The sequence below is a fragment of the Lagopus leucura genome, unplaced genomic scaffold (assembly GCF_019238085.1).
Source record: "Lagopus leucura isolate 7727_CA_CO unplaced genomic scaffold, USGS_WTPT01 Super-Scaffold_100043, whole genome shotgun sequence".
Classification (NCBI taxonomy): Eukaryota; Metazoa; Chordata; class Aves; order Galliformes; family Phasianidae; genus Lagopus; species Lagopus leucura.
In genome coordinates this window covers 673638-700460 of record NW_024962290.1, presented here as the reverse complement: position 1 = coordinate 700460, position 26823 = coordinate 673638, and the positions used below count along the sequence as shown (strand labels likewise).

Here is a 26823-nt window from a genome sequence, read left to right as displayed (position 1 = left end):
GTCACGTGACCGTCATGGCGGCCACCAGGTACCGGCGCTTCCTGAGGCTCTGCGAGGAGTGGCCGGTGGAGGAGACGAAGCGGCAGCGCGATTTGGGCGTCTTCATTCGGCAACGCGTGGCTCAAGCCTTCCGCGAGGGGGAGAACACGCAGGTGAGAGCGGGGAGATGCACCGGGAGGGCGGCGAAGGCCTAAGCGGGAACGGGAAGGGGGAGAGCAGAAGGGCGGGACCGCGCATGCGCATTGCGGCGCTCCTCGCGGTGGGGGCGGGGCGGGGCGGGGCGTGGTGCAGAATTGGAACTGAAATGAATGGAAATGGAGAGTGAGGCTGCAGTGCTTTACAGCGTGGGGAGTGGTGCTGGGGAACGGCAGGATCGTGGGGCATCCTGAGTTGGAAGGGAAGCGGGAGGAATCATAGAGTCCTTAGTGATGGAAAGGGCCATTAATGAGCACTGCTCTTGTGAGGCCCCATCTGCAGTGCTGTGTCCAGGTCTGGAGCCCCCAGTACCAGAAGGACAGAGAGCTGTTGGAGAGGGTCCAGAGGAGCCACAAAGATGATCAGGGGGCTGCAGCACCTCCCTACAAGGACAGGCTGAGGGAGCTGGGCTTGTTCAGCCTGGAGAAAAGAAGGCTGCGGGGTGACCTCATTGCAGCCTATCAGTAGCCTAAAGGGAGCCTACAAACAGGAGGGGAATCAACTCTTTGGAAGGGGAGATAACAGCAGGACAAGGGGAAATGGTTTGAAGTTGAGGGAGGGAAGATTGAGGTTGGATGTCAAGGGGAAGTTCTTTGCTATGAGAGTGGTGAGGTGCTGGAACAGCTGCCCAGAGAGGCTGTGGATGCCCCATGCATCCCTGGAGGTGTTCAAGGCCAGGTTGGATGGGGCCCTGGGCAGCCTGGGCTGGTATGAAATGTGGAGGTTGGTGGCCCTGCGTGTGGCAGGGGGTTGGAGCTTCATGATCCTTGAGGTCCCTTTAAAGCTGGGCCATTCTGTGATTCTGTCACCTTACACTGAACAGGGGCATCTACAGCTTGATCAGGCTTCTCTTTGCCAGGTCTATCCTGACGATAAATGTCTCCAGGGATGGGCTTCCACCACCTCTCTGGGCAATCTGTGCCAGTGCTTCACCACCTTCATTCACTGTAAAAGACTTTTTCTTTATATCCACTCTAAATCTCCCCTCTTTGAGTTTGAAGTCATTTCCCCTTGTCTTATCATCACTGTCTGCTGAAGAGTCTGTCCCGTTCTTACAGCCCTGCTTTAGTTTCTGAAAGGCTGTTATCACATCTCCCACAAAGCCATCTCTCCTCCACACTGAATAGCCTCAGCTCTCTCAGTCCATGCTCATAACATCAAGTCCAGATCCACCCAAAAATCAGGGCATGTGCATGTTGTCCAGATGCTACTTGAGCTCTGGCAGGCTCAGAACCATGAACACTGCCCTGGGGAACCTGTGCCATGTCCACCACCCTCTGGTGCAAAACCTTCACCTCACACCCCCTGACCTCCCCCATCACAGCTCCAAGCCGTTCCCTCACGTTCTCTGGTCGATCAGCAGAGCTCAGCACTGTCCATCTGCTCTCCCTGAGGAGTTGCAGGGCTGTGAGGCCTCCCCCCCTCAGCTCATCTGTTGGATAACCCAGGGGACCTCAGCTGCTCCTTATACATCTTTCCTTCCAGACCCTTCACCTTTTGTAGACTTCCTTTGAACGCTCTCTGGTAGCTTTATGTCTTTTTTTGTACTGTGGAGCACACGACAGCCCTCAGTGCTCAAGGTGAGGCCGTATTGATGCAGTGCGTGGTGGGGCAGTCCCTTCCCTCAACCAGCTAGCAGTGCTGTGCTCAGTGCACCCAGGGTAGAGTTGACCTTCCTGACCATCTGGCCACACTTCTGGCTCACATTTAACCTGCTTTCAACCAAGACTCCCATGTCCCTTTCAGTAGGGCTGCTCTCCAGAGTCTCATCCCCCCTGTGTATGTACAGCCAGGGTTGCCTCTTCCCAGGTGCAGAATCCAGCACTTGCCCTTGGTGAACTTCATTTGGTTTTCGATTGCCCACCTCTCTAATTTGCCTGAATCTCTCTGGAAGTCACCTTCAGCTGTGTCATCAGCTCCTCCCAGCTCAGTATCATCAGCAAACTTATTCAAAATACCTTCTAGTCCTACATCCAAATCATTTATGAAGGCACTGAAGAGAACTAGCCTAAAAATGGAGCCCTGGGGGAGTGCCAGTGACCAACCAGCCTGATGTGTCCCCTTTGGGCCCGACCCATCAGCCAAATGCTCACCCACCGTAGGTTGTTCTTGTCTAGCTTTGTGCTGGACATTTTGTCCAGAAGGATACTGTGAGAAACAGTATCAAAAGCTTTACCAAAATCCAAAAAGACAGCATCAGCTGGCTTTCCTTCCTCAACTGGATGGGTGACCTTGTCATAAAAGGAAATGAAGTCAGTTAAACAGAACCTTCCCCTCACTGGGTATCTGATGTGCCCTTTCTTAGCATAGAAGCGCTGTTCCAGATGTGCTGCTTCTACTACAGTGTGCCATTACAGGCTCCTAATTCCATATTGGTCACCAGGATAATCTGCAGCAGACACTGCAGGAAGTGCTTATTGCTTTTCCACACGCTCAGGACAGCTGAATGCGCTGCACCGATTGGTCACAAGATCCCCAAGCTGCCACCGGTCTTGAAAACCTAAATTGATGCCTGCAGCAGTGATGTCAATTTGTATGTATAAAGACTTAATACAGCGAAAGGAAATGTACTGGCAGTCAGCAGGAGGAATGTATGAGAGAAGCGCTCGAGCCTTACAGGATACTCTGTCAGCCAAATGTCTGTTTTATTCACGTGGAGGAAGACTTGCTGATTTTTTTTCCAGGCAGTACTATTTAATGGCTATTTCTGCTGTCATTATGAAAACATCAGCAGGGTCACTTGAAAAGTGGCTGTAAAATATGCGAAGCTGAAAATCACCTGCAGTTTGGTGGCGCTTGGCAGCCCGTCTGGCCCTTATCCCCTCTTCTCCAGTAGCCATTGCATGCTGTAGCAGGAGAGCCTTTTCCTGGGTTCCAAGCAGGTACGGAGGAGGCATTACCCTTCTTGTGTTGAACCCATGCCAGCACCCCAAGGACAGACGAGCTGTGTCATTTTATCCCGCCTTGTTATGGCTGATGCTATTCTTATTCATGTATCCATTTTAATCGTTGGCGTTTGATGTCATTGGCCAGCAGTGCAGAGTTCTGGTCAAGTTGGTCCCCACTATAAATTAGAAAAACAAGACGACCTGCCATACATGGTGCTGAACAGACTCTGTGAGGCAGAGGCACCTGTCGGATGCACCGAGGAGTGTTTTAGGTATTAGCAAAATCTTTCCAACTTACTGGACCAAAATAGAAATCCATTTACCCTACGCAAGCTGCTCAGTGCTGCTTTTCCCTAATCAATTATAAACTATTTTTAGCCTGCACCAGGATTTTCTCTACCTTCCATCCTGGTACCTCATCCCGTTTGATCCTTAGAATGAAACAGGAGGCAAAACCTGCCTCTGAGCAGAGAAAGCTCAGATTTCACAGTGCTGGCCAATAAGCACAAGAGGAAAACCATCCAGCTATCTTCACATTCACTGTGCACTCGCAGTTGAGCTGCCATATCTTTGTGAGCAGAACTCAAGGTCCCTTCTGGAACTTACGTGCCTCATTATTCTTGTAGGCCAAGCTGGCCAGAAGTGGAGGAGAAAGAAAATGCTCTGCCTTCGGGAGCACCATAATAGGGGTCACCAGCATCCAGCATTGCAGTGGAAGCTCGCTGAGCTTCTCTTCTGCTGTCCTTCTCGCAGACTTTCAGCTCAAATGACGTCTTTTGCTCTGCAGGTTTTGAAGTAAGACTTGTGTGATATTTCTGTCGCTTTCCAGATTGCTGATCCTGAGACCTGTGACCAAATGTATGAGAGCTTAGTCAGAATCCACAACAACTACTACAAAAACAAGGTAAGGTTTGTTGTTAGCCATTGCCAGCCCTTTAGTGAGCCAGTCACCACCTGCTGCAGTGCATTGCCTCTTCCCAGCAGGGGCTCTGAGCATACAGCAGGTGAATGAGAAGTCAGATGGATGCTGCACTGCCTGTGCCTTTGGTCTCCCTGGTTTTACTGCTGGCCTTCATGGCATGTCTGAACAGTGCTGATGGTGGTTTTTGCTATGGATGAACACAATTCTTAGTTCTTGACTGAAAATGAGTAGGGCTCTGTTATTTGGTGGCATATTACCTCTTTTGTGCACTGCAAGTAACGCCTTGTTCTGTCTCTCCTTCTCACACCTACTTGCTTGTTTGTGAAGTATCCACGCCTGAAAGACACAAGCTTCACTGGAGTGACAGTGCAAGATTGCAAGATGATCCTAGCAACAGGTACTAATACTGTGACTTGGGAGTAAATCAGTGCAGGAGATAAATTACATTCTGTTCTTTGTGGTGTTCACTTCATCACTTCTACTAAACACTTGTGACTAAAGGACTGATTGGGACTGCCATGCAGGTATATTAGGATGGTTAAAAAGGTGTAAAGTTCAGGCATAATTGAGGAGAGTCTCAGTAATCGATTGGGACAAAAAGTCAATTGTGTTTTTTGCAGTGGGCAGGAATGGCAGAGGGTTTGTGAAGCTCTTTGAGACAGAATGGCAGGAGCTGCATGAAAGCAATCCACGTTTGCTAGATGGCTCAAAAAACTCTTGGCTTCCATTTCATCATATTCAAATTCCCTTCAGTGCTTCTTATCTCGTGTTAGACTTAGAGAAAGCAGGGTACCACAATGCAGAAAGACTCTCAGCCAAATCATTTATTAAGCACGGTGCAGGAAGCCAATGCCGTTTTGTTCTGCTCCACTTCCTAACTTTGACTGTGATGCGTCGCAACTGAATATTAGTTGTTAGAGATAAGGGACTCCCTGCACAATTGATTGAAAGGGAAAACAAACTTGCCTCAGGCCCTGAAATAGAAATTCATTAAGACAAAAAGTCAAAAAAAGAAAACATTTAAGGCAAAGCTCTTATAAGAGGGCCGTCAGCCCTTTGCTTTCCTGCCTTTCTTCCTCTTTCCCCATCTCTCTCTCTCCCCCTTCTCCTTTTGCAGACATTCTGAAACAGATGGAAGACATGAAAAAAGGGACGTGGAGAAAATTGCGAGAAAGGTTTTACGCCAAGAAATCTGAAGAGGACTCGAAGTGATAGGCTGACTCCCAGATTCTCCTCTGTATATATTCCTATAGCTCTGTGTTGCCATGATGAATAAAACCATTCATTCCTCTTAGCAACAGCGTTGGTTTTTTTTTTGTTCAGACTTTATACCCTTCATTTGTAATGTCTGCTCTTTTCTTTTTGGGAATGTAGGACCTACCGTAACACATCTGCAATGAAGGCATATGGGAGCGGTGTAAAAGTTTGAAAGGAAAGAGCTCTGTGTTGTTAGACCAGATCATTTGTATTATAAGACACAGACCATCAGGAAGTGCACAGCAAGGAGGTACAACCATGTAAGCTTTACATCTGCTCGTGAAGACAGCACACAGTAGTGCTGGCAGGTAGCTGTGCTTATCTGTGTTTGCACTGTTAACAGTGAAATGGAGGGAGAGAGAACTTAATGATCACGTTTGTGGTGCTTTTGAGAAGTAGCCTGGGAAGGCACAAGAAAGCACTGAGGTGACTGTTTACCATGGTGACAGCAGAGCAGTGTAAGAAGAGTGCAGATGAGATTTCAGCTGCACACCTTGTCTGCAGTGCTGCATTGCTGTGGTGCTGGCTCAGCTAACAATGCAGATTGCCCCCAGCGGGAAGAGGAGGCTCTGTGTTGGTTACTGCAGATCTGAGGGATGAAGATAGGTTGTCATGATGTGTTGCTCTATAGGGCCGTGAATTAATTTCAGGTGTGATTAGTCCATCGCTGTGGCCTATTTTTATTGCTTTTTAAATCTTTGATGCTTGCCTCAACCTCTGTTCTTGGGAGGCAGAGGCGCAGGATTGTAGCTGGGATGGCTGCAGCACTGCTTGGCTGGGGAATGATGAGTGTCTAGAACACAGCTATGCCAGGACTCTGCTTGGCTCCAGGCAGCTCGAACAGCTGCTCCTTTCTGTATGTTCAAACTCTGTTTTCCTGGCAAGTAGTGAAAGAATTGGAAACTTTGCAGGATGCTCTGATTGAACGCTTCAGAATGCAAGGCTGGTATTCCAGGTAGTTCTTCACAGTAATGTTGTTGGCAGTGGGCTGTGGTACCTTTGGTAAAACAGCCCTGCATTGGTTCACGTATCTGAATTGCTCTTTATTCACAACAGCCCCCCTGCGTCCCAGAGGAAGGGAGGTTTCTTTACCATGTTTAAGTTTTTATTATAACTTCATTTTGTCTTTAATTTAGTTAAGGCAATTTACACTTTAGTTCTTAAGTAACAACAACAACAACAACAAAGTAAAACATTACACCAGAGATGAATCTAAACCACAGGACACCCCTTCACAGTGAACTCCTGTAAACCTGCAGTTTCCTACTACTACTCCCCAGATATTCTTTGTCCACAGAAGGCAAAAGGCCAGTTCTCATAGTACTACCTTAGATTCTCATCCTCATTTGGTGAGCTAAATTATCAAATCCATCTCCTGAGGTTAGCTCCTCTTTTACTGCACCAAAGTGATGAACAGAATTCTTTAAATGGACAGGAAGCAGCATGGAGCAGGTACAGCAAATACGATGGCTGGTCTGCAAAGTTCCACGTTTACTAGCGATGCTCCTGGAATAAGTTAAATACTGCAGCCCTACAGCTAGTTACACTACACCTGGGTGGAGGCCACCAGATGTAGCACATGGAGATAAAGATACAACCCCCCACATTTGCAAAATAAAGAGTTATTGCAATGAGGAATAAAAGTCTTGTATAATTTATCTTCCTCTAAGGGCATGGAGTAACATGTGGGTCCAGGAATCGTGAGGAATCCTCGCCAGCCATTGGTTCCTGAATTGCTTATAAGCAATCTAAGGAGAATATTGACTTGGAAGCCCCTCCACGTGGTCCTGCTTTCTCTGACAGTGATGTCCATGCGTGGGACCCAGGGATAAGCAGCCTCATCATCTGATAGGTGTGTTTAGTCCTTCAGGGGGTGAAGCTGATCCTTTTTCTGTGTCTTAGTGGTTCATGGTATTCTGGACATCCACAAACCCCATCCTTTGTCTGCGCTTCCTCTGCTCTGTCATCTGGAGTTCAAACAAGGACACAAGTGAGGTAGGAAACCAGGCTGTTATTCTGTTCATTAGTGTGCTTCTCAGGTGTGTGACTGACTGGGCTGCTCTAAGCATCTGCCAGAACACGCCATGAGTCGGGCTCCAGCTGATGAGGAGGTATCAAAAAGCACATGACCTGAGTATTCTCAACTCCCTGCAGAAGAGCTAAAAGAGCCCTCTGAATTGTATCCATAGTTAAATAGGAGTGGGCTGGTTCTGCCTCCTGCTCTTGTTGGGTGTCTATTCTGGTAAGGGCAGAGGGTTTTTTGATACAGTGGGGTGTTAATTGGAGCGTTCCTGTTTTTATAACATTTAGTACCTGTTCCTTCAGCTCATTCAGCTGGGAGGTGAGATGGGACACCAGCTTCATCGTTGAGTTGAGTTTGTCTTGAAGATTTCGGATCTCGTTCTGTTCCCCTTCCCCTTCATTGCTGACCAGAGACATGGCTCGCATCCGGGGGAACCAGTCTAGGTTCTTGTTCTGGGACCATGGAGAATGGGAGAGGGTGAGAAGGAGACAAAAGACCCAGTGGGATTTCCATGGAGGTCTGCCTATGCTTAGGGACTAAAGGAATTCTCAAAGGCTTCTCTGCATCTCTGCACATTTCCCACCACCTACCCTTTTAACCTTTTTTCCCCCCAGTCTGGGTCCAGGTTCAGAAGGTTTTTTTCCTAAATTTCCTTGCCTTCCCTTTTTGCCTCGAAATCACCTTGCAATCACAGTCCGTACTGCCTGGCACAATCCTTCTATCCACAGCACACAACATCAAACAGACAGCACGTCGTTGGCTGAGATTGCACAGGGGAATTAACCAGCTAAGAACGAACTACGGAACAGCAACTTTCTTAAATATTTTCCAAAAGTTCCTTCTCAAAACTCGTTGGGTTTTTTTGGCAAACCCAGTGTTCTCAAACATCCCTCTGGGGCAGGCAGGGTGCAACAGGGCTGCTCAGAAAGGACGCTACCTTTATCATCTGAGCCACGTAGCTCTCAGGACCTGTGTAGTCTGTCTTGTTCTTCACTCGCACCAGCACTATGAAGTACAAGTAGTTCCACATGTTGTGCTCGTACTTAATATGCTCCTCAAAGGACACTGTCTTGTTGTCAAACTTGTCCCGTTCGAGTCCTGGGAAAGGCAGTCAAGTGTGGAGAAGGTGGAGAAAGGAGAAAAGGAGGAGAGGCCAAGGTAAGAAGTGAACAAGCAAACAAATGTGAAAGGAAGTACAGATAATTGCCTCCTGTCCCAGGTGTGACTTTCAAGAAGTGCTTTTAATAATTAGTTGGCATTTAGCACATTACAAGAATCCAAAGCAGAGGGAAAATAACCCAGTTGTGTATTCAGGAGGCTTCTATTTAAAGTTCTACTAGCTATGCTTCCTGCCTATATAATCTAAAAGAACAAAATGCACCTACTGGATCTTACAAGAAAAAAAGAAGCTATATTTATGGTTGGGTTGGTTTTTTGGATGCCTTCCTATGACCGAAAGCATTCTGGAACATTTTCCTCTATTCTATTTCCTTAGCAATATGCTTTTTTTCCAGTTGATAAATGCTGGTCCCAGGAGTGATGCACGGCGACAAGAACACCACAACGCAGCATTCAGTGTAACACCTCATTAACAGAAGGCCAGGAGGAACAGGGATAATTTCCCCCCTCGGTTTGTGTCCTTGTTTAAGCCTCCTCACGCTGTAGTGACCCACTGGTGAACAGACTTAAGTTGTGCTGTGAACCAAATGAAAACTAAAAACTGGTTGAAGCTTCACTTCTTCCCTCTTGTCACAGGCTGACCTTAAAGAGGGGAACAATGTGGGGGCAATTCCTCCACATGCCGAGCCAAGGATCTGCACTCACCACATATGAAACAAGTGGTCTTCAGTATCTCTTCTTTCTTTTGCTTCTCGCTCCTCAGGTCAGCAAAGGTGTCAATAATGACCCCAAAGATGAGGTTCAGGACGATGATAATGACAATGAAGAAAAAGAGGAGGTCGTAGACAACCCGAGCAGGAAACAAGGACTCCTGAGGTGGACAAAAGGAAAAAACATGTCTTGCAAACCTCCCCTCCATCCTGCAAGGACCATAGGCTGAGGGTACAAGGTGAGGAGAGGCGTGGGGGTGCGATGGGCAAAAGCACTGAAGGACGGCAGCAGGGGAAGAGCTGGAAGTGATTTTGAGGGAGGAAGGGCAGCTCTGCAGTGGCAGAAGGAAGGGGCCCCACTCACGTCCTTCGATGGCTTGCGCAGAATGTCCCCCACACCCCCTCCATTCCTCAGGCCGTGGTTCAGGACAGTGACAATGCACATGAGCAGCGTGTCACAGGCTCGTTCCCACTGGTCAGTGTCTGCTTCTACAACACCAGAGGGAAGAATAAAAGCACAAAGCCAGAGCACAGAAGGGCAGAAGAACCCCAGCCCGTCCCAAAGAACCCAGAGCTCCGGGATGAGCTGCAGTGATGCAGTGCCCCACATGGGAGCTCCCAAGCACCCCAGCATCTCCTCCATCTTCCTCCTCGCAATGGAGGTGTTTGGCTGAGCATCCCCAAAGCACTCGATTTCCTTAATTAAACTAAACTAAATCAATATTTCAACATTTTTACGTAAAGGAGTGCAAAATTTTGCTTAATAAGTGCCAAAAAGTGGGCTATTTTTTCCATCTTTCAGTCCTTTGTAGGATTTTTCAGAGCTCGCTGACAAACAAGGCTGTAAGGCTACCCTGCTGTTAACAGCACTGACCTTTCTGATGAGCTCACTTACCTTGCAAAGCAGTGGGCTCAGCGGAGCAGCTAATTTTGTCACCACTGCAGGACTCCATGAAGGTCTCCATGTTCCTATGCATCCCCAAGGGGTCATCTGCAAGTAAAAGAGCCCACAGCCTTGTCAGAGCGTCAGCTCTTTGCTCCTGTCACAACTGTTCTTCACCTGCATCTCATTGCAGCTTTCAAACAACTCAAAAAAAATATCTTGATCCCCGTTCTCGTAGCCTTTTCTAGGTTTTGAATCACAGAATGGCTTGGATTGAAAGGGACCTTAAAGATTATCTAGTTCCAACCCCCCTGTCATGGGCTGGGTAATCATCGCACTGACATCCCAACTTTGTTCCGAAAGAGCTGCCAGTTTTCCAGGCTAAGATGCATAAAAACCACATTCTCATCCTTTGAAGTTAAGAGTCTTGGATGCAACAACCAACCAGCTGCTTTTTCAAGGGTATTCTCTCTTTAAAACATCCAGATTTTTTTACTCTAATCTCCAAACTACTGTATTGTAGTCCAAGTATATTAAAAACCTGTACTTTATTCAAATAATCTGAGCATATTTTTTCCATGCTAACTTATCTCTGTGATTGTAAAAGCATACCAAAAAAACTTCAGATGCAAAGAGGAGTAAAAGCCTACCCCAAAACCCTGTGTTATGATTGACACACAAGCTGCTTGTTTTTTTAACATCCAGAGCAACAGTTTCATCAGTGTCATCCATCTTCTGCTCGAGTTTCAGTAAGACTTCTGCAGTGCTACAGAACTCATTCCTATCTGCCCACTTCCTTCTCTGCAGTCCCTCCAGCCCCCAGGCCTTGTTTTCTGCAGCGTGAGATCTCTATGTCAGTGCAGGCAGACTCTTCTCTGCCAGCCCCAAAACCAGCTCCCCCAAGAGTGTGTGACAACCCATCAACGACTGCACCCAGCGATGCAGCCACAGCGAAGGACCCGTGCTCTGCCCAAGCACCTCCAGCCCAAGCACCACGGACACCAGTCCATGGTTTGGCTCACCTTGGGCTTTGCTATCCGGCAGCCGGTCCACCTCCAGGATGAAGTCATCCTTCAGGAACAAGAAGCCCACGATGGAGAAGAGGTAGACAAGGATGAGCGCCAGGAGGGCAGTCAGCAGGATGGAGCGCCCGTTGCGCGTCACGCTCTTGATGACATTAAACAAGGTCTCCTCGCGGTAGATCAAGTCAAACAGCTGAAAGGACCCAGGAGCAAAGAAATGCTGCAGGGTGCTTTTCTGCAACAATGCCTGGCCTACCTACGTCCCTTTTATCCCGAGATCTAGGATCGCTCAGTAGGCACAGACTAACTTTCACATAAAGCACTCAAGTTTTCCATCTTACTGCAGAAGAATGAAATGAACTTAAGCTCTGCAGGAGAGCCAAGAATAGGACGCATGCCCCCTGCCTCTGCCCTCACGTTGTCTCCCTGCTGACCCAGATAAAGTACACAGCAGAGATTAGAAAAAGAGTGATAGCAAAAGGCTGGGAGAGAGACAGTAATAGATGCTGTCGGAAGGCAGAAAGATCAGCCTACGCAAATATTGAAGCACGGGGCATTGCTCTCACTGCTGTTATCGATCAAGGTGTCACAGGAAACTTCTAGCTCCTAACAGCTCAGCCTGGCTGTGTCTGTGCCCCAAACATTTACTGTACCAGGATGCTGTAGAAGAGTTCATGCACAAAGAGCCCCAGGACGCTCGTCAGGATGTAGCCAACGTGGTAAAGAAACTCCACGTCCATGATCATGGCCTTGTAGCCTCGGATGAAGGTCCCACGGTTACCCACGAAGCTCACCACAAACACAATCTTGTTGGTCAGCTGGAGAGCAAGCAGAAACGGGAGGGAGTGAGGTTTGCTGTGCTTTGTGAGTGCAGAACAGCCTCCTGTGCCATCGGACGCTATGCTGTTTTTCTAGCAGCGCTCTGAGAACTTACATTGAGAGCTCCCAGGATGTTCAGTGTGAGTCCAATCCCCAAGTAATAAATTGATCGCAAGATCAGAGCCACCAGCAGCGGTCTGACACCGTACCGCTTGGTGAACAGGGCCATGATGGAGAAGCAGATCAGAATCCAGAAGAGCAGTGAGATCAATGGGGAATCCAGCACTCCTGGGAAGAGATGATCCACAGCAATTAAATGGCATGAGGTTAAATGCATGTTGCCAATCAGACACCATGTTACTGTCCAAAGCATCCAGAAACCCAATATGCTGATTATCTGAGGGAAGGAAGAAAGAAATTGTGCTTGACTGCAGAGAGACGGTCCTTGCTGATATGCTTTTCTAACATCTTTTATCTGAGATCTCAAAACCACGGTAGATCATTAAGACTTCCAGACAGCTGGTACGTATTCTGTCCTTACTTCCCCCATTTTCCAAATAGGGAAAGTACAGCCCAGGGAGAAGAGCCTGTTCCCTGAGAAGGAAGTCGTGGGAGGGCTGGCAACTGAAACCTCGATTCAGTCCCTTGCCAGGACCAACAGAAAAGGCTTTAGGAGTCAAGAGGAGACAAAGGCAAGGAAACACAAGCGAGGGGACAGTGCTCCCTGCACACAGGATCCCCTTTTTCCTCTACTTCAAGGAGCAGAAGCTACTGGGGCACTTACCCATGGAAGTGGCTTCAACATAAGGGTAGAAGAAAGCAATGATTATGTTGATGAAGACAGCCAGGTTGAAGGAAATGCTTCCCCAGAGAGTCATTCTGCGGGAGAACCAGTACATCAGCGGCATGCCTGCGGAGAGAGGAGGCAGACACACATCTCAGCCAACCTCGTGCCAGCAGGGAAGGCTGTGACCTCCCAGACACCCAAACTGAGCTCAGCACAGCCAGTGAGGCCCTCGCTTCACGCCATTGATAAAAGCTTCCTCCTCATCTCTTGTAACAGGAACACAAGTTCAAAATGTCTCTGCTCACATTTTGTGCTTTCTGGGCCCTTTGACCTCCCTTGGCACCTTGGAATCAGATTGGCTTCACTCATCACTGCACCTTCCTCCCTGTCTCCCACATCTTATATCCTCACGCCTTTCCAAACAACAGTGCCTTTGTGTTTGCAACCTGATTCTCTGTCCCAGAGGAGACACAGCCAGTAATTTCCCATCCATACTGGAAACTTGTTTCCTGCTGAATTCCTAAGATAGTTTTGACTGGATCTGCAAGTGTTTTCAGTGCTGCCATGCTACCTCTGAGCCACAGCATGGTATTTATAGTGTGCCTTCTTACTGTTGACTGAGCTGCTGTTATTTTAAGCCAGGAAGTCCGTCCTGGTGCAGCCCTGAAAGCACCTAAGGAGATCTACATCGTGCAAAGAAAGCACCTTTATCAACAAAACGTAGCTGCTAGATGCTGGCTTGGGAGAAGCCAATTGAAAGCAAACAAAGAGAGGGCTCTCTAGGTGAGCACAGCTGCAGGTGTGGAATGTGTTGGAAGATGCTCTCAGGCTATGAGGAATTACATTAACAGGTGTGGGGGAAATACACCTCCCAAGGGCACAAGGAGATCTCCAGTCTGCCACGGGGGGTCACAGCCCCCTCAAAGCACAGCTGCCCCCCGGCTCACAGCTGCTCTGCTGCAAAGGGAAGGTCTGGCTCGCTCTTACTGCGCAGTTTCTTCTGCCATTCCATCTCATTGTGGAGGAAGGACGACTGGTCGAAGAAATCACTGACTTTGCTGCCCTGCTCATCTTGCTCCGTTGTGGTGAAGAGTCGGTACTTGGTCTCCTTGGTGAGGAACTCACAGATGCCAGGCACTGGGAAGATTATCTGCTCCATGCTGCGGTCCAGGCGCACAATCTGCAGGAGGGAAGTGCCTTTACATCCTGCCTGTATCACGCTGGGCTTCCTGCTTTTCTACACCCAGCCGTACCTCCCCAAATCCAAATATCACCACCACTCATCTAATGCTACAACTCAACCCAGCAAACTTCCATGGCTATGCTGGAAGGAGCAACCAAGGACTGGGCTGCCCCACTGCCTGCATCCCATCTGCTCTGGGGAGAGGGAGGAAGGGCCTGGGGGGGTCCATGCATACCCCCATCTCCCTATGGGCTCTGCTAATGTTTCCAGCTCTTTGCAGCTGCTTCCTATGGGCAGCGGGCTGGGAAGGTTCCTGGTGCAGAATAACGGGGCACGAGGCAGCCAGAGCACACGTGGGATCCATCAGCTGTGTGTACTAGCAACCCAAACAGGTCTTGCCTCAATCTGGGACGTGTGCTTCTCGTAGTACGCCAGCGGGTCCTCCTCCTCCTCCTGGACTGGGGCCGTCGACTTCAGCATCTGCGTCAGCTGCTTGTTATTGAGGCTGAGCTGGGAGAGGAGAGAGGGTGAGAGCAGGGACAGCCGGGGGTGTTCAAGTCTAACTGCACTGACAACATCGTTCCTCAAATTGTACCGAACCTGATGAGGTTTCAGGAGAAAGCAAATGAATTAAAGCTTCCCAAAGGGGTATGAGTGCTCCCTGAGGTGACAGACATTCGATTCCCTGCAATAATTACATCCAAAAGCTGCTAATCCACAAATTACAAATCAATGCTCCTAAACCCCAGGGAAATCATATTACTGCTGAATCTTGTTCAGGAGCTGAGGTACAGTAGGAAGAAATGGCAGCAGAGGGACTCAGCCCTTCCTTTTCTGAAGGGAAGGGCAGGAGAAGGGGAGCAGGGGAAAACCTGGCAAGGCACAGCCCATCCCTGAAGCACACAGGATGTCAGCTAGTGCTGAGCCTTCCCCAGGGAGCTGTACAAACACAGCTGAGCTAAACAGATGCACGTGCTATTGGGCTTGCTGATTTGGCTACATGGGCATTTATAAACCTCTATTTCTCCAGTTCACCCTGGGAATACCAAAAGCCACCAAATCTTGGCTGATGAGCAGCGGGGCAGCCTCCATGCCCAAGGACTTTCTGTACCATGGATGAGATGCCCTCCTCCTCTTCCTCCTGGATTCGCTTCACCGGCTTCAGGAGCTGCTGCAGAGACTTGTTGTGTCGGGACAGCTGGAAAGGAACAACAAGAGCTGCATTAGAATGGGATGGAGCAGCCTTTGCAGCACTGGAGTGGGAAGGCCAATAAGCCACAATGCCAGGTTTTCACGGAAGGCAAAAAGCACATCTCCCAGCCTGGCTGGAGGAAATGTAGATAAATAAGATGTGCAAATGGATGAGTGGGAGCCCAGCCTGGTGGGTCACTGCTGTCACAGTAGATTGCAGCATCAGTACCTGCAGTGCCAGTATATAAATGTTGTGGCCAACTTCCCGAGGGGAGACCTCGGCGTTTTCACACTCTTCCTCCTGCAGATAGGCCTTCTTAATCACGTCGACCTGGAAGGCAGCAGAGGGTGGGTGAGCTTGTCCTGGTCCCCTCACCCTGTTTTCCTCCTCAGGAGGGATGCTGGTGCAGAACGGTGTGTGACTGCTGGTAGGGCAGCAGCCAACGTGGGTTTGGGTTGAAACTCCACCAGGACCTGGAAGTGCAGAGGTCCAGCAGCAAGTTCACAGGGGTCCTTCACCCTTCCACCCCGCTCAGCCCTTACCAGTTCCTGCGGGCGGAGGCTGATGAGGATCCGCTCGGCGTTCTCACTGTCATGCCTGCTCTCCATGAGGGCCAAGAGGAGCTTGGAGGCGTTGTCCTGGTGGGGACACAGTCCTTGATGAGAGGAGCTATGCATTGCTCTGCCCAGGACCTCAGGATGGGCAGAAATCCCTTGCATTGCAGTCGGTCATAAATGCCCCTGTGCTAAAGGCATCCAAACCTTCTGTGGTGGGGATGCATTAGCCCTATCCCAGCTCATGTATGTAAGACCTGATGCATGCCCAGTGCCCGCCTCACTCCACAGCTCAGCCCAGCAAGCAGGGAGCTCACACATGTGCCACCCACCCCAGCCCCAGGCTCTGCCCACCTTCAGCTGCAGGACCAGGTCCATCCGGTACTTGCAGAGGGGACTGATGTCGTTGAGGATGAGGGCTGTGATGATGTCAATCCCATTGGACTCATGGGTCACGATGCAGCTCTAGGGAAACAATGCAATGCTTTGTCCCATGGACGCTGCCATCCTTCCCAGCTTCACCATCCAACACAGCCAGCTCCAAAATGGTGCCTTGCCTACAGCACTGAACCAGGAGCCTTAAACCCCTTCTCTCTCCAGCAATGACACCGTTTCCATCATAGCATTATTTAAGCATTATATGCAATGTTATACTGCCCAGCAGTCACTGAAAACCCATGCACCATCCCTGTGCACCATGGTACCCCTTCTCCCCACGCTCTGCTCTCCTTCATGCCCCAAATCCCAAAACTGTCCTTATCCCTGCTGCTGTCCATGAATTCACCCCAAAACCCCCCTTGGGTACCCCAATGGATGGTGAAATGCTGCAGGAACAATGCAGACCCACAACAACATCACAGACCTGGTTCTCATGGCAGGGCCCTTGGCAGTACTCAGTCAGGGTCTCGAGGGTCTGGGTGATGAGGGCCACGTTGTACTCGTTGATGTAGAGGCCCAGCAGCCCCAGCCCACCTGTGGTGCTGCCACACATGATGTCAAGGAACTGCAGTGTCTCACACACCAGGTTGTAGTTGGTCTTGTTGTTTTGGCACCGCAGGAAATTCTGTTGTGCAAAGCCTGCAGTTATGAGCCTGAAGCAGGTCCTGACCCCTCTTTCCAGCATCCCCTCCACAGATGGAGAATCAGGCCCAGGGCCGTTCCTATAGTGTGTGCAGACCCTTCAAGGGCAGCACCTGCTCCCATGGACACAGGAGTGCCCCGATTGGCTCCTTCCAGCATACCGAGCAGAGGGAATGGTGGTTATACCCATAGGAAGCTGAGGCACAGAGTGGCCAGTGCCTGTTTGGACCCAATGGAGGCAGAACCCATCCAACCTGCACCCCAGCCGCATGGCTTCTGCCCCAGCCCCTAGCAGCTCCCAGCACCAACCTGAAGGTCTCGGTTGTGGTTCTCACACAGCAGTTGGAGGAATCGCAGGATAGGCTCCATAATCAGGACCGTCACCCCCATCTCATTGTTCTGCCCCTGCTCCCCGGCGTCGTGGCCCTTCCGAAACCCTAAGGCCAGCGGGTATCGGGAAGGGGTGCCAGGCATCATGAAGGTCTCTCCTCGTCCTAGGGGCAAGCCAACCCCATTAGCATCAGGCTGTCCAACGAGGCAGGCATTGGCCTTGCTGGGAGGACACGGCCCCATACCTTTGGTGCCAGGGTCAGGCTCGTCCTTGTCTTCACGAGGTTTGTTCCCAATGTCACTCATGTTCACGGACACTGTCGACTTGGTCTCTTGCTGAGCCTTCTTCATCCGGTCGTGTAAAACTTTGAAGAACTTCTCGGACTTCTTGTCGCTCGTCATCAGGTTGTAAAAGGATTTCTGGGTGGAGGAAGCACAGTTGGAGTCTCCACCCCAGCCCGCCCCTCTGGTTTGGTAGCCTGTGGCACTTCAGACCTTGGGATAGCCTACCAGGAAAGTAACCAGGCAACTACCAGCCTCTCCCTAAATCTTTTACTTTCTATGCCTTTGGCGTTGCAATCTTTTGGATTTACGGGGGTGTAGCATGCCCTGTGCCTATTCTTCTCCTTTACCCACAGCAGGGCTAGGGACAGAGCAAGCAGCAGTTACAGCAGCTGCAATCTTGGAACCCCACAGGTTTTTGCACATACAATTTATTGGCTTCCCTATGATAAAGAATTCAAGATAACCTACAAGTTATCAACGGAGAGCTGCAACTCTGAGTCATTTTTGTGATACCCAGCAGAGGGCATCAGCATTACTCCAGAAACAGTCAGCAACAACCTGCCCCTTTCAGCATCCAGCCCTGAGCTTTAGCCAGTCACCAAGCTGGAAAACTCCAAAACAGAGAAATGTCTGTAGTTCCTCCCCCAGATGGTGAGCAAACATATGCAGTCCAAACGTTGGCAAAGTCTGCTATCCAGAGGCCAACCAGGGACCAGGGACTGCTCTGCACCCATCCTCCCCATACTGCATATGTCCCCATATGTGCTTCACAATGCACACATAAACCATCCCATGGACTCATGGCCACCACAGGCACCTGGATCTCGGTGTTGCCCCCATCCAGCAGCCGAATGGCAAGCAGGATGCTCTCCTGGAAGATCTTCTCGTTCTTGGTGTTCATGATGAGGTCAGCCACCAGCTTGGTGGCTCCTTCTCGGTCCAGCCGGCACTGGACAGCAGCAATAGCAGACCAGTCCTGGTCCTGGCCTGCAGGAGAGGACACAGATGGATGTGATGCTGCAGTGATGAAGGAAAATAAGCACAGCCAACTCACTACCAGGCCCATCCTTTCTTCTGTCTCCCATGGAGGTGGGAGCACAGAGATCATACACGGGTGTGATCCTACCATGGCTTGGAACCAGGCATTCAAGGCGTGCACGAGCAGCACAGTAAGACACGGAAGGTGCAGGAGAGGGGCACTCACCTCCGCCAGCGGCATCCACGATTTCCCCTTTGGAGCTGGATTTCTTGTTCTGCAGGTAATTGTTCAGGAGCATTTTCCGCAGCAGGTTGCCCTGCCAAGACAAATAAACGTCACAAGGCTCCCAGCGCCAGCGTTGGAACAGAACTGCAGTGGGCAGGAAGCTGCCAGCTGAGCAGTGGAGCTGGGGATGTGCCGTAGGGCCGCGATGCTCACCCTCTCACCATACTTGTTCCTCTTCACCAGCATCTGCTGCAGTGTCCGTAACACCTTGATGCACAGCTTCTCCTCCGTCTCCATCAGGTCCTTGGTGTGCTGCACCAACCTGGCCATGCACAGCAGAGTCACCACCACGTAGCCAAGAGGACAAGGAGGTTCCCAGGGGCACCATCCCACCGCCCCTCCACTCTGCAGATGCACATCAGGATGCACAACCCACCGGGACGCACAACCCACCGAGGATGCAGGTCCCCAACCCATCACAAAAACCCCACGGCAACTGCAAAGCATCCTCACTTGGACAGGAAACCTCCACTCTCGCATCGCTGATACGCCTCCGTGCCCTCCATGAAGAGCAGCTCTGGCCGGTGGAGGACATCCACCAGCACAGAGAGCTCAGCCTCCACAAGCGGTTTCAGGCGGTCCTCCAAGGCATTAATGATGTCCTACAAACCACAGCGCACACCTTTAGGTCGGCGCACAACAGGGACTTTGCAATGCCCACACCTTCCTGCTATCACGCATCCCCGTACCTGCAGCTTCTCTATGATGTTCTTGTAATCCCACTGGTTGGGGGTGGTGGAGACGCGGGGGAAGGTCCGCGTGGCCGTCTTGTAGCTGGATGTGTTCCTCTGCACAGTGCTGGTGGAGCTGCTGTTGAGCAGGGAGCTGACGTGGGCATCCAGGTCCATGGGCAGCGCGATGGAGCGGCTCTTGGCTGCAGGACAGGGGGAAGGGTTTGGGGACAGCCATGAATCATCAGCTGCCACATCAGCTACCGCACAGCCCCAGGCTGGGCACCCTTTCACCTGTTCTTCATTTGCAGCAAAGAAGATATGAATAAAATACAAGAGAAAAGCCCTCCAGACTGGTGGTGCCTGTGCTACTTCCACCCTCCACTCCCCAGTGCAGCACCCATTGCCTACAGCCTCCACTGCCCAGCACGGGGTGGGAAGAGGCACCGCCTCTGGTTTTCAGTTGGAAAAGCCCAGTGCAGAGAGGCTGCAATTACAAAGGGGAATCCTACATCTCCGGCCAGTGTCTCCACCCAGCATCTAAGCAATGCTTTCCACATGGTGACTCAGTGCTAACAACCCTTGTCCTGAGTCAGGCAGCTGCAGGCAGGCTGAGGGCAAAGTCTTGGCGAGAGAAAGCTGCCACATTCTTTCTGGGCTCTGCACCAGCAAGGACACACCAGGAATTCCCCAACCAAGCCCAAGCTTCAGTTCTCCTCTGACCACACCAGACACAAAACACGGAGCTCAAAAGGCACATCCCAGAGACAAAGCTCCCTGCTCCCAGCAGACAGTCTCCCCAGGGCATCCTGCCATGGCTGCAGTAGGAATGATGGCTGTTGCCTGCTGCTGGAGCAGAAGCAGTTGGAACAGCTGCATCCCTCTAGCAGGCAGGGAGCAGAGCATCCCTCCAGCACAGCTCCTTACCGACCATCGCCAGCGTTCGGATGCAGGCCTCCACTGAGCTCTTGTGCTGCTGCTGCAGCCAGGGGCACTCCAGCAGCCTCATGGTGGACTGGAGAAGCTGCACCACAATGGTCTGGTGGGTCTGAAGGAGAGAATGGGCAGCTCTGTATCAGTACAAGGTGCTCGCAGAGTCCTTTTCCCACAGGGTGAGCCCTCTGCTCACTCCATGCATGGCCTGGCTATGCAACACCCCGTTACCTGCAGTGAGGTGCTGTTCTCTGAGAAGGGAGAGCTGAAGAATGCATTGATGGTGTCCAGCACCACTGTCAGCACGTACTTCTCCAGAGTGGGGTCTGGCAGGCGCTTCTCTCGCTTTTTGCACATCTGTGAAGAGAAGGGAGGATGCTGACGGCATTGGAATCAGGTGAACAAGCACAGCTGGACACTGCTGGCACCTTGCTGAGCTGGGGGCATGGGTGGTGACACAGCTTCTGGGTCTATGCCAGAGTGCTGCCCATAATGTGGCCGAAGAAGCCTTTGTCGTGCCCATGCCCTTTGTTTGTCAAGGGGCTTTGGTGACACCAAGCTCTCCCCATAGAGCACAGCAGCCATTGCTGCTGTGTCCCTCCTTCCCAGCCTGACCCACGCACCTGGGCCATGTCCAGGGTGAAGTTCTCAAAGAGAGTCCAGATGTGGTTGCTGGTGTAGATCTCTTTCATCTCCACCTCTGTGTCCACGTAGCAGTGATTGACAAAGTTCACATAGGCCATCTTCACCTGCCAGGGAGGGAGGGAGTGGGGTGCAGGCACCATCAGAGGAATAGAAAACAGAACAAAGCCACCAACACCCTCCTCACTGGGCAGCCCATACCTCCGTGATGCAGTCCTCGTGGGTCACCACCCTCACCACGTCCTCCAAGGGCAGCAGGGATGTACACTTGATCTCAGTGTAGACGTTCTTGCCCTCAGCACACGCAGCCAGGAGGTCCACCAATGAGATGTGGTACATCAGCGGGCTGTTCTCCTCCACCCCATCTCTGGCTGCAGTCATCATCTCCAGCAAGGTGGCCAGCGATGCCTTGTCATTGTAGAAAACAACCACGTCGTCCCCAGCATTGGTGAGCTGTTGGGAAGAGTCACCAGTCACTGCTACAGAGAAGGATGAAAAACCTCACCATGACATCTTCTGCACTGGGGCAATGAGATGGAGCACCCAGGGTGAGGTAAAAGGGTTGTGTATTCGTGGGGAAAATCAGGTGTTTGCAGTGCAATCAAAAATCACAACCTGTAGGATGCCAAAGTGTTTATTGGCTCTCAGACCTTGCATCTCTTAGAGGTATTTCTTCCAACTCCAGGGAGAAATCAACATGTGGTTGGGAAGACTAGTGCCCAAAGGAGAAAATAGCCACGCTCCTCCCAGGAGCCCTGTGCTTACGACCCATGGGCAGGAGAAGAGGTGCTCACCTCGGTCATGATCATGTCCTGACACTTCTTGACGTACTTGCCCTCGGCCTTGATGATGGTGTGCAGGAAGTCCAGGTACTGCACATGGCGGCCGTGGGTGGCCACGCAGTGGATGAAGTGCTGTGGCACCGTCTCGTTGATCTCTGAGCAGAGCTGGTAGTTGTTGAGGAAGATGTGCTGCATTGTCTCAGCCTCCAGGAGCTGTGGGACCAGATAGAGGGAGATAGAGTGAGGCTAGGGGCTGCGAGGCACAGCATCCCCTCCTGTCCTGGTCCTGCCTCCTCTGCGTGTCTTCTTCTGGTTTTTCTATCTCCTGCTCTCAATCCCAGGACTGATACTAAAGTCCTTTGGTCTCCTCTCCTTACCCCTGGGGTCAGGAACAGGTTGAGGTGTTTGTGCAGCAGAGCCTGGTTTTCCTGATTGCCAGCACAAAACTTCTGAAGGAACTGATGGGTGAACTTGAGGATCTCCATCATCTTGGCATCACCCTGAGGAAGGGCAGAGAGGACAAACACTTGGGGTTGGTAATAAACAGAGAGCAGGACCCAGCTATGCAGGATGTCCCCATGTTCCCACCCCTTGCTCCATGCACTTTGAAACCAGCTGGCTTCTGTCCCCCCACCTTCTCATAAGGGATCTGCAGCAGATCCAGCATCACTTTGTGGGCATCCATGTTCTTCAGCAGGCGCTGCTGCTTCTTGCGCACTTGCTCTCCAACTCCGCACATCTTATTCAGCCGCTCCAGGATCTGGGGACAGAAGGACAGTGGCCAAAGGGGAACTGAGCCTGAGAGCCCCAGGCCACCAGCCCTGGGGACCTGCTTGAAACCCAGATGTGCCCATCATAAGCCCAGATGGTTCCTTCAAGCCCAGCTTTGGGTATCGCTCACAGATCGCAGCATTCCACTCAGAAATCTTTCTTGAAGTGTAAAGCAGAGAGCGTTTGTACTCATCACCAACCCCCTACCCTCCACTGTCACAGGGTGAGTCTCATTTGCAAACCCAGGGACTTAATGGGCTCCTTGTGTGCTGAGCTGGCAGGAATGAGCCCTGGCTTGGATTCATTTCTACTGAACCGCTGAGGAGATCTGAAGTTCCCCTCCGTTTCCCTCTCTCCCTTCTCACTGGTGCACCAGCCAGCCCTGGGGTTAGCTTGTGGTCTTTCTTACCCCCTTGACTATCTGATAGTTCTCGCTGCTCTTCTCTCCTGGAGCAATGACCTCTTCATCAGCAGTGTGCTGCAAGGGACAGAAATGGCTTCAGGGTCCCACCACACCTCCCCAAAGCCTGGAGAGTGACAGGACCCTCTCTGCCCTCCTCTTCCCAGAGCACTGGGCATGCTCCATCGAGAGGTCTGTCCCCAGCTCCTCACCCACCCTGGTTCCACATATTGCTCACAGCTCTCACCTCTTTCTTCTCCTTCTTGTTCCCATCCACATTGCTGTCTCCTTTGACGCTGCCTTTCTTGTCCACCCACAGCTCCGATTTCTCCACCATGGTGCGCAGTTTGTCCAGCTCTGACTTGATCACCTTGTAGTTCTCCACATCCTGTGCTGAGATCAGGAGCTGAACCTGCAGTGACATTCGCAGGGACTTCCCTGTGCAGCTGCTTGCAGAATGAGCCCCACTCCCCTCCTCACCCAGATGTCCTCCAAAGGGGCCATCTGATGCAGCCTCTCCAGGGTTACCTGCTTGAAGGTGTGCAAGACCTCCTGCCTCTGGCTGAAATGTTTGAAGAGGAGCTGCAAGGAGCCAGAGATGAGCGGTGGGTAGTCGTGCATTGTCAGGTGGATCAGCACCCGCAGGAACATCCTCCCTCCTTCGTCATCCACCTCCAGCATGCTGCTCGTCTTTCTGGAGCCAGGACAAAAGTGCTTGTGTTAGCATCCACGTGGGAGCTGGCATGCACTCTGTCACCTTTCAGGACAGATGGGACAGCTGCATGGGCCTTCAGAGTTTCATCTTCCTCATCACCTGCAGCTCTGAGCCCCAGCAGCAAGTATGGGCAGGAGAGGGAAGAGCCCTCCAGCCAGGCTAACTGTGCACCAGGGGCAGGGACTCACCCCACACCAAACATGGCCTCTGCATGCTCGCCGATCCGGTCCAAGTTCATTGCTGCAGCTGAAGGGAGAGGAAAGGGAGATAAATGGGGAGACCAACGTGACCCCCGTGCACCAACAGAATTCCTGCAGGAGCCAGCCCAGCTCCCTGCAGACCACGGTCCAAGCACCCATGATGGACACGAGACCCCTCATCCACCCTGCACAAACTTCAATCCCCCAATTCCCTGCCAGTGTATGGATTGCTGCTGGAGCTACCCCCTCCATGTCCCTGGCTGTGCCAGGAGCGAAGGGAAGAGTTACTTGTGGAGTCAAAGGCTGGAGCCGTCCCGTCAGCCGCACTGTCCTGCATGGGGTAGACTTCCACAAATTCTTTCTTGAAGACAGAAAGCAGGTAGGAAATCCTGTAGTCCAGCCGCACATTCAGGATGAACTGGCAGAAGCAGAGAGAGAAGAAAGCAAAAGTGAGTCCTCTCATCATGTCACCTGCTTCTTTGCATCAGAAAACCATGTCTCCCTGATCCCCTTGCAACTTCACAATGCTTCTCCTCCCACCTGCAAGATCTCCAGGATCTTCAGCTTGGTCTCCATCACCACAATGTTCTCATTTTCGACGCTCCTCCCCCTGTCCACGGGCTCTGGGGCAGAGCCAGCACTGAGGCTCGGAGGGCTGAAGATAGACTGTTTCCTGCTCAGCACCATCGTGGACATCATCTGTCCAACGCCCTGGATTGACCTCCTCACATTCTTCCCTGTAGAGTTAAGGCAGACAGAAAGAGAGGCGGGAGAGGACCAACAGAAAGACCCACTTAGACTGGAAAACACTATGGGTGTTAACCAGAAAATGAGCAGGAAGGACTTGCTACTTCTCAGCCTTGGCCAAGGGCTTGACAGGACTTGCCAATGGGTGACAAAGACTCATTTCAGCCCCAGCCCAAGTTTCCATGTGATCAAATGGGTGGCTTGTTTTCCTGCAGCCCAAACTGGATAGCACTGGGCAGAAACCATTTTGCCCTGGGACCATGCCTGCCTACAGAGCACGGACTCACCTGTCACCTCATCACTGTAGACAGCCTGCATCATCAGCTGGGGGTTTTGGACACAGTCGATGATGCCCAACAGCGTGCGCGTCAGGCGCAGCAGCTCACTGAAGCTGTAGAAGCCAAAGTAGATGAGGTTGTGGGCAAGGCTGACGACCTGGGGAAGGACAAGGCAACTCCAGACCTTGCTGTGCTCAGGGACGAGCGGGAGGAACAAACATGGGATGTCACAGAGGCAGCCACAAGGTCTGGATGAGGCCAATGGCCGCCACGGCCAACGCCACATCCCACAACACGCCGTGACACCGGCAGCTCTCGCACCTCGAAGGTGAGCTTGTTCTTCTCCTCGTTGGCAAAGGGCACTGCCTCGCTCACCACGTTGTTGAGGTAGTCCTCCACAAACTCCATGGTGCTGGCAAACTTGTTTTTCTTGTCGTCACGTGAGGCGTTGAGGTTGGAGTCGTAGCTGCGTGGGGAGACAGCAGGGTGAGCACAGGGCAGGAAGCAGTCGGGAAGGTGCCCCCCTCCCGGTCCCTGCTGGTGCCTATCCAGTCCCTACAGAGGATGGCACCTGCCATCCCATATCCCTCAAAGCTGCAGCGAGACCCGGCGTGTCTCACTCTTTGATAGTGATGGCGGTGGGGATCTCAGTCCAGAGCCGTGCAAACTTCACGGGCATCACGAGCTCCTGAGGGTCCCTGTCCACGTGCACGTGCAGCATGAGGTGGCAGAAGGACGCTCGGAGATCGAAGGGCAGCATTTCATCTGCCATGCAGAGGAAGATCAGGTCCACGCCCAGCTGCTGGGAGATCTCCTTGATGGCCAAGTACTGGCGGTCCAGACACATGCGAGCAAAGAGCTTCAGCTGGTACCTGCATGGGGACGAGGAGGAGAGAGTGAGGCTACGCAACTCTTATGTCCTCACCCTGTCTGGGGAAAAGATACCATGGGATTGCCACCTGTAGTAGCTGAGGACATTCTCATCATGGGCATTGCCAGCCCGGGCCTCCTGCGCCAGCTGCCGGATGCTTTTCTCATGGTGGTCATTGTTTTTGTCTGTCCAGGTGAGCCAGACCTCCTCCTCTGAGTACTCGATGCTCAGGTACTCGTGGGTCTGGGACATCTCCTTCACCGGCCTCAGCCTGCGGTGGGAAAGGAGTAAACCTGGAGGTGTTCCTATGGATGCAGCATCTCAAGAGGTGACGGGGGTACTATGGGATTTATGGGGCCACTGTGAGAGCTGGCAGCAGGCAGGGGCAGGCACTCAGCCAAGGAAACCTCTCTGCTGGGCTACTCACTCTGTTTTGATGAGGATGTCACTGTTCTTCGGGTCCAGCACACACTTGCAGATCAGCTCCTGGGTGACAGGGATGGCAATGTGGTTGGACACACACAGGTCTGAGAGGTAGTCCAAAAACCTGGGAATGAGAGCAAGGCAGAGACAGCTTGCTGTGAAAGGGGGGGGGTCCACTTCCAGCCTGCTGCAGCACATCCCACCACCATGCTGCACAAAGCCCTCTGGGCTGGGGCGCAGGACACGCACCGTGGCTCACGGTTCTTGCGCACCAGGCTGACGAAGGTCTCCACCTCGGTCTTGGTGATGTGCTTCTCCAGCAGCTTGCGGTTGTTGTGCAGCAGGGCTGTGATGGTGTCCTCGGCCAGGATGTCGTAGCCAATCTGGGACTGCATCATGCCAAACTGCTTGGCTATGTGCTCCTGGAGTGAGCAGAGGAGCGGTGAGCACTCAAAGCTGTACATCAGGATCTGTCCATGCCCTCTCCGCCCCAACAAGACCTCTTCAGCTTCCTGGAGCTGTGCAACACATAGGTGGGAGGGGGGCTCTTCTTGACACCCCCAACCCACCTGGTTCTTGCGATAGTCGTCCTGGGAGTGCCGGAGCACACGGTAGCACAGCCGGAACATGTACTGGTAGGGAGCATTCTTCTGGTCCGACAGCTCCTCCAGCCGCACCAGGGGCCCTTCCCCACCCTTGTCCTTGAAGGGGGCTTTCAGGATCCCAAAGATCTGTCCAAAAGAAATAAATGCTGCATGCCTTCCACACTGCCTCCCAAGATGGCTTGGCAGAACTCAAGGGCGTGAACTGGAGACCAGTACCACTTCCTCCATGAGCTTTTTTGGAAATACAGTCTCTATTGTGGTTCAGGGCAGGG

General features: G+C 51.7%; 2 protein-coding genes across 5 annotated transcripts in view; one reads left to right on the top strand and one right to left on the bottom strand.

Moving 5' to 3' along the window:
* Window positions 1–5299, top strand: LOC122187066 (ubiquinol-cytochrome-c reductase complex assembly factor 2). The gene is made up of 4 exons (XM_042884289.1): window positions 1–152; window positions 3913–3987; window positions 4333–4402; window positions 5123–5299. Exons 1-4 carry the CDS (start codon window positions 15–17, stop codon window positions 5215–5217), a joined length of 378 nt encoding a protein of 125 aa, XP_042740223.1. The 5' UTR covers window positions 1–14; the 3' UTR covers window positions 5218–5299.
* A 1050-nt stretch (window positions 5300–6349) lies between these two features.
* The window catches only part of ITPR3 (inositol 1,4,5-trisphosphate receptor type 3), a 38155-nt gene continuing 17681 nt past the window's right edge, over window positions 6350–26823 (bottom strand). For 3 of the 4 annotated variants that reach the window (XM_042884099.1, XM_042884101.1, XM_042884100.1), the window contains 43 exons: window positions 26516–26677; window positions 26196–26368; window positions 25951–26070; window positions 25612–25794; window positions 25273–25524; window positions 24974–25118; window positions 24662–24809; window positions 24168–24364; window positions 23916–24045; window positions 23616–23673; window positions 23241–23406; window positions 22960–23124; window positions 22722–22790; window positions 22176–22301; window positions 21919–22041; window positions 21554–21754; window positions 20961–21212; window positions 20741–20866; window positions 20349–20474; window positions 20112–20232; window positions 19203–19387; window positions 18967–19115; window positions 18667–18775; window positions 18454–18544; window positions 18067–18236; window positions 16944–17384; window positions 16417–16617; window positions 15909–16019; window positions 15543–15638; window positions 15229–15330; window positions 14920–15006; window positions 14208–14318; window positions 13613–13805; window positions 12623–12748; window positions 11954–12126; window positions 11673–11837; window positions 11020–11212; window positions 10010–10105; window positions 9479–9603; window positions 9110–9275; window positions 8223–8383; window positions 7576–7737; window positions 6350–7229 (listed from right to left, as the gene is read on the bottom strand). In XM_042884099.1, coding sequence (XP_042740033.1) covers window positions 7161–7229; window positions 7576–7737; window positions 8223–8383; window positions 9110–9275; window positions 9479–9603; window positions 10010–10105; window positions 11020–11212; window positions 11673–11837; window positions 11954–12126; window positions 12623–12748; window positions 13613–13805; window positions 14208–14318; window positions 14920–15006; window positions 15229–15330; window positions 15543–15638; window positions 15909–16019; window positions 16417–16617; window positions 16944–17384; window positions 18067–18236; window positions 18454–18544; window positions 18667–18775; window positions 18967–19115; window positions 19203–19387; window positions 20112–20232; window positions 20349–20474; window positions 20741–20866; window positions 20961–21212; window positions 21554–21754; window positions 21919–22041; window positions 22176–22301; window positions 22722–22790; window positions 22960–23124; window positions 23241–23406; window positions 23616–23673; window positions 23916–24045; window positions 24168–24364; window positions 24662–24809; window positions 24974–25118; window positions 25273–25524; window positions 25612–25794; window positions 25951–26070; window positions 26196–26368; window positions 26516–26677 — 6525 coding nt within the window. In that variant the 3' untranslated portion in view covers window positions 6350–7160. The remainder of the gene's footprint in view (window positions 7230–7575; window positions 7738–8222; window positions 8384–9109; window positions 9276–9478; window positions 9604–10009; window positions 10106–11019; window positions 11213–11672; window positions 11838–11953; window positions 12127–12622; window positions 12749–13612; window positions 13806–14207; window positions 14319–14919; window positions 15007–15228; window positions 15331–15542; window positions 15639–15908; window positions 16020–16416; window positions 16618–16943; window positions 17385–18066; window positions 18237–18453; window positions 18545–18666; window positions 18776–18966; window positions 19116–19202; window positions 19388–20111; window positions 20233–20348; window positions 20475–20740; window positions 20867–20960; window positions 21213–21553; window positions 21755–21918; window positions 22042–22175; window positions 22302–22721; window positions 22791–22959; window positions 23125–23240; window positions 23407–23615; window positions 23674–23915; window positions 24046–24167; window positions 24365–24661; window positions 24810–24973; window positions 25119–25272; window positions 25525–25611; window positions 25795–25950; window positions 26071–26195; window positions 26369–26515; window positions 26678–26823) is intronic. The other variant, XM_042884102.1, reaches the window with a different exon arrangement.

Bases quoted from the DNA above. Each gene is read 5' to 3' on its own strand.
- LOC122187066 (XM_042884289.1), top strand. From the start codon at position 15: ATGGCGGCCACCAGGTACCGGCGCTTCCTGAGGCTCTGCGAGGAGTGG. The intron at 153-3,912 runs GTGAGAGCGGGG...GTCGCTTTCCAG, and splicing joins GCGAGGGGGAGAACACGCAG to ATTGCTGATCCTGAGACCTG. The intron at 3,988-4,332 runs GTAAGGTTTGTT...TTGTTTGTGAAG, and splicing joins ACAACTACTACAAAAACAAG to TATCCACGCCTGAAAGACAC.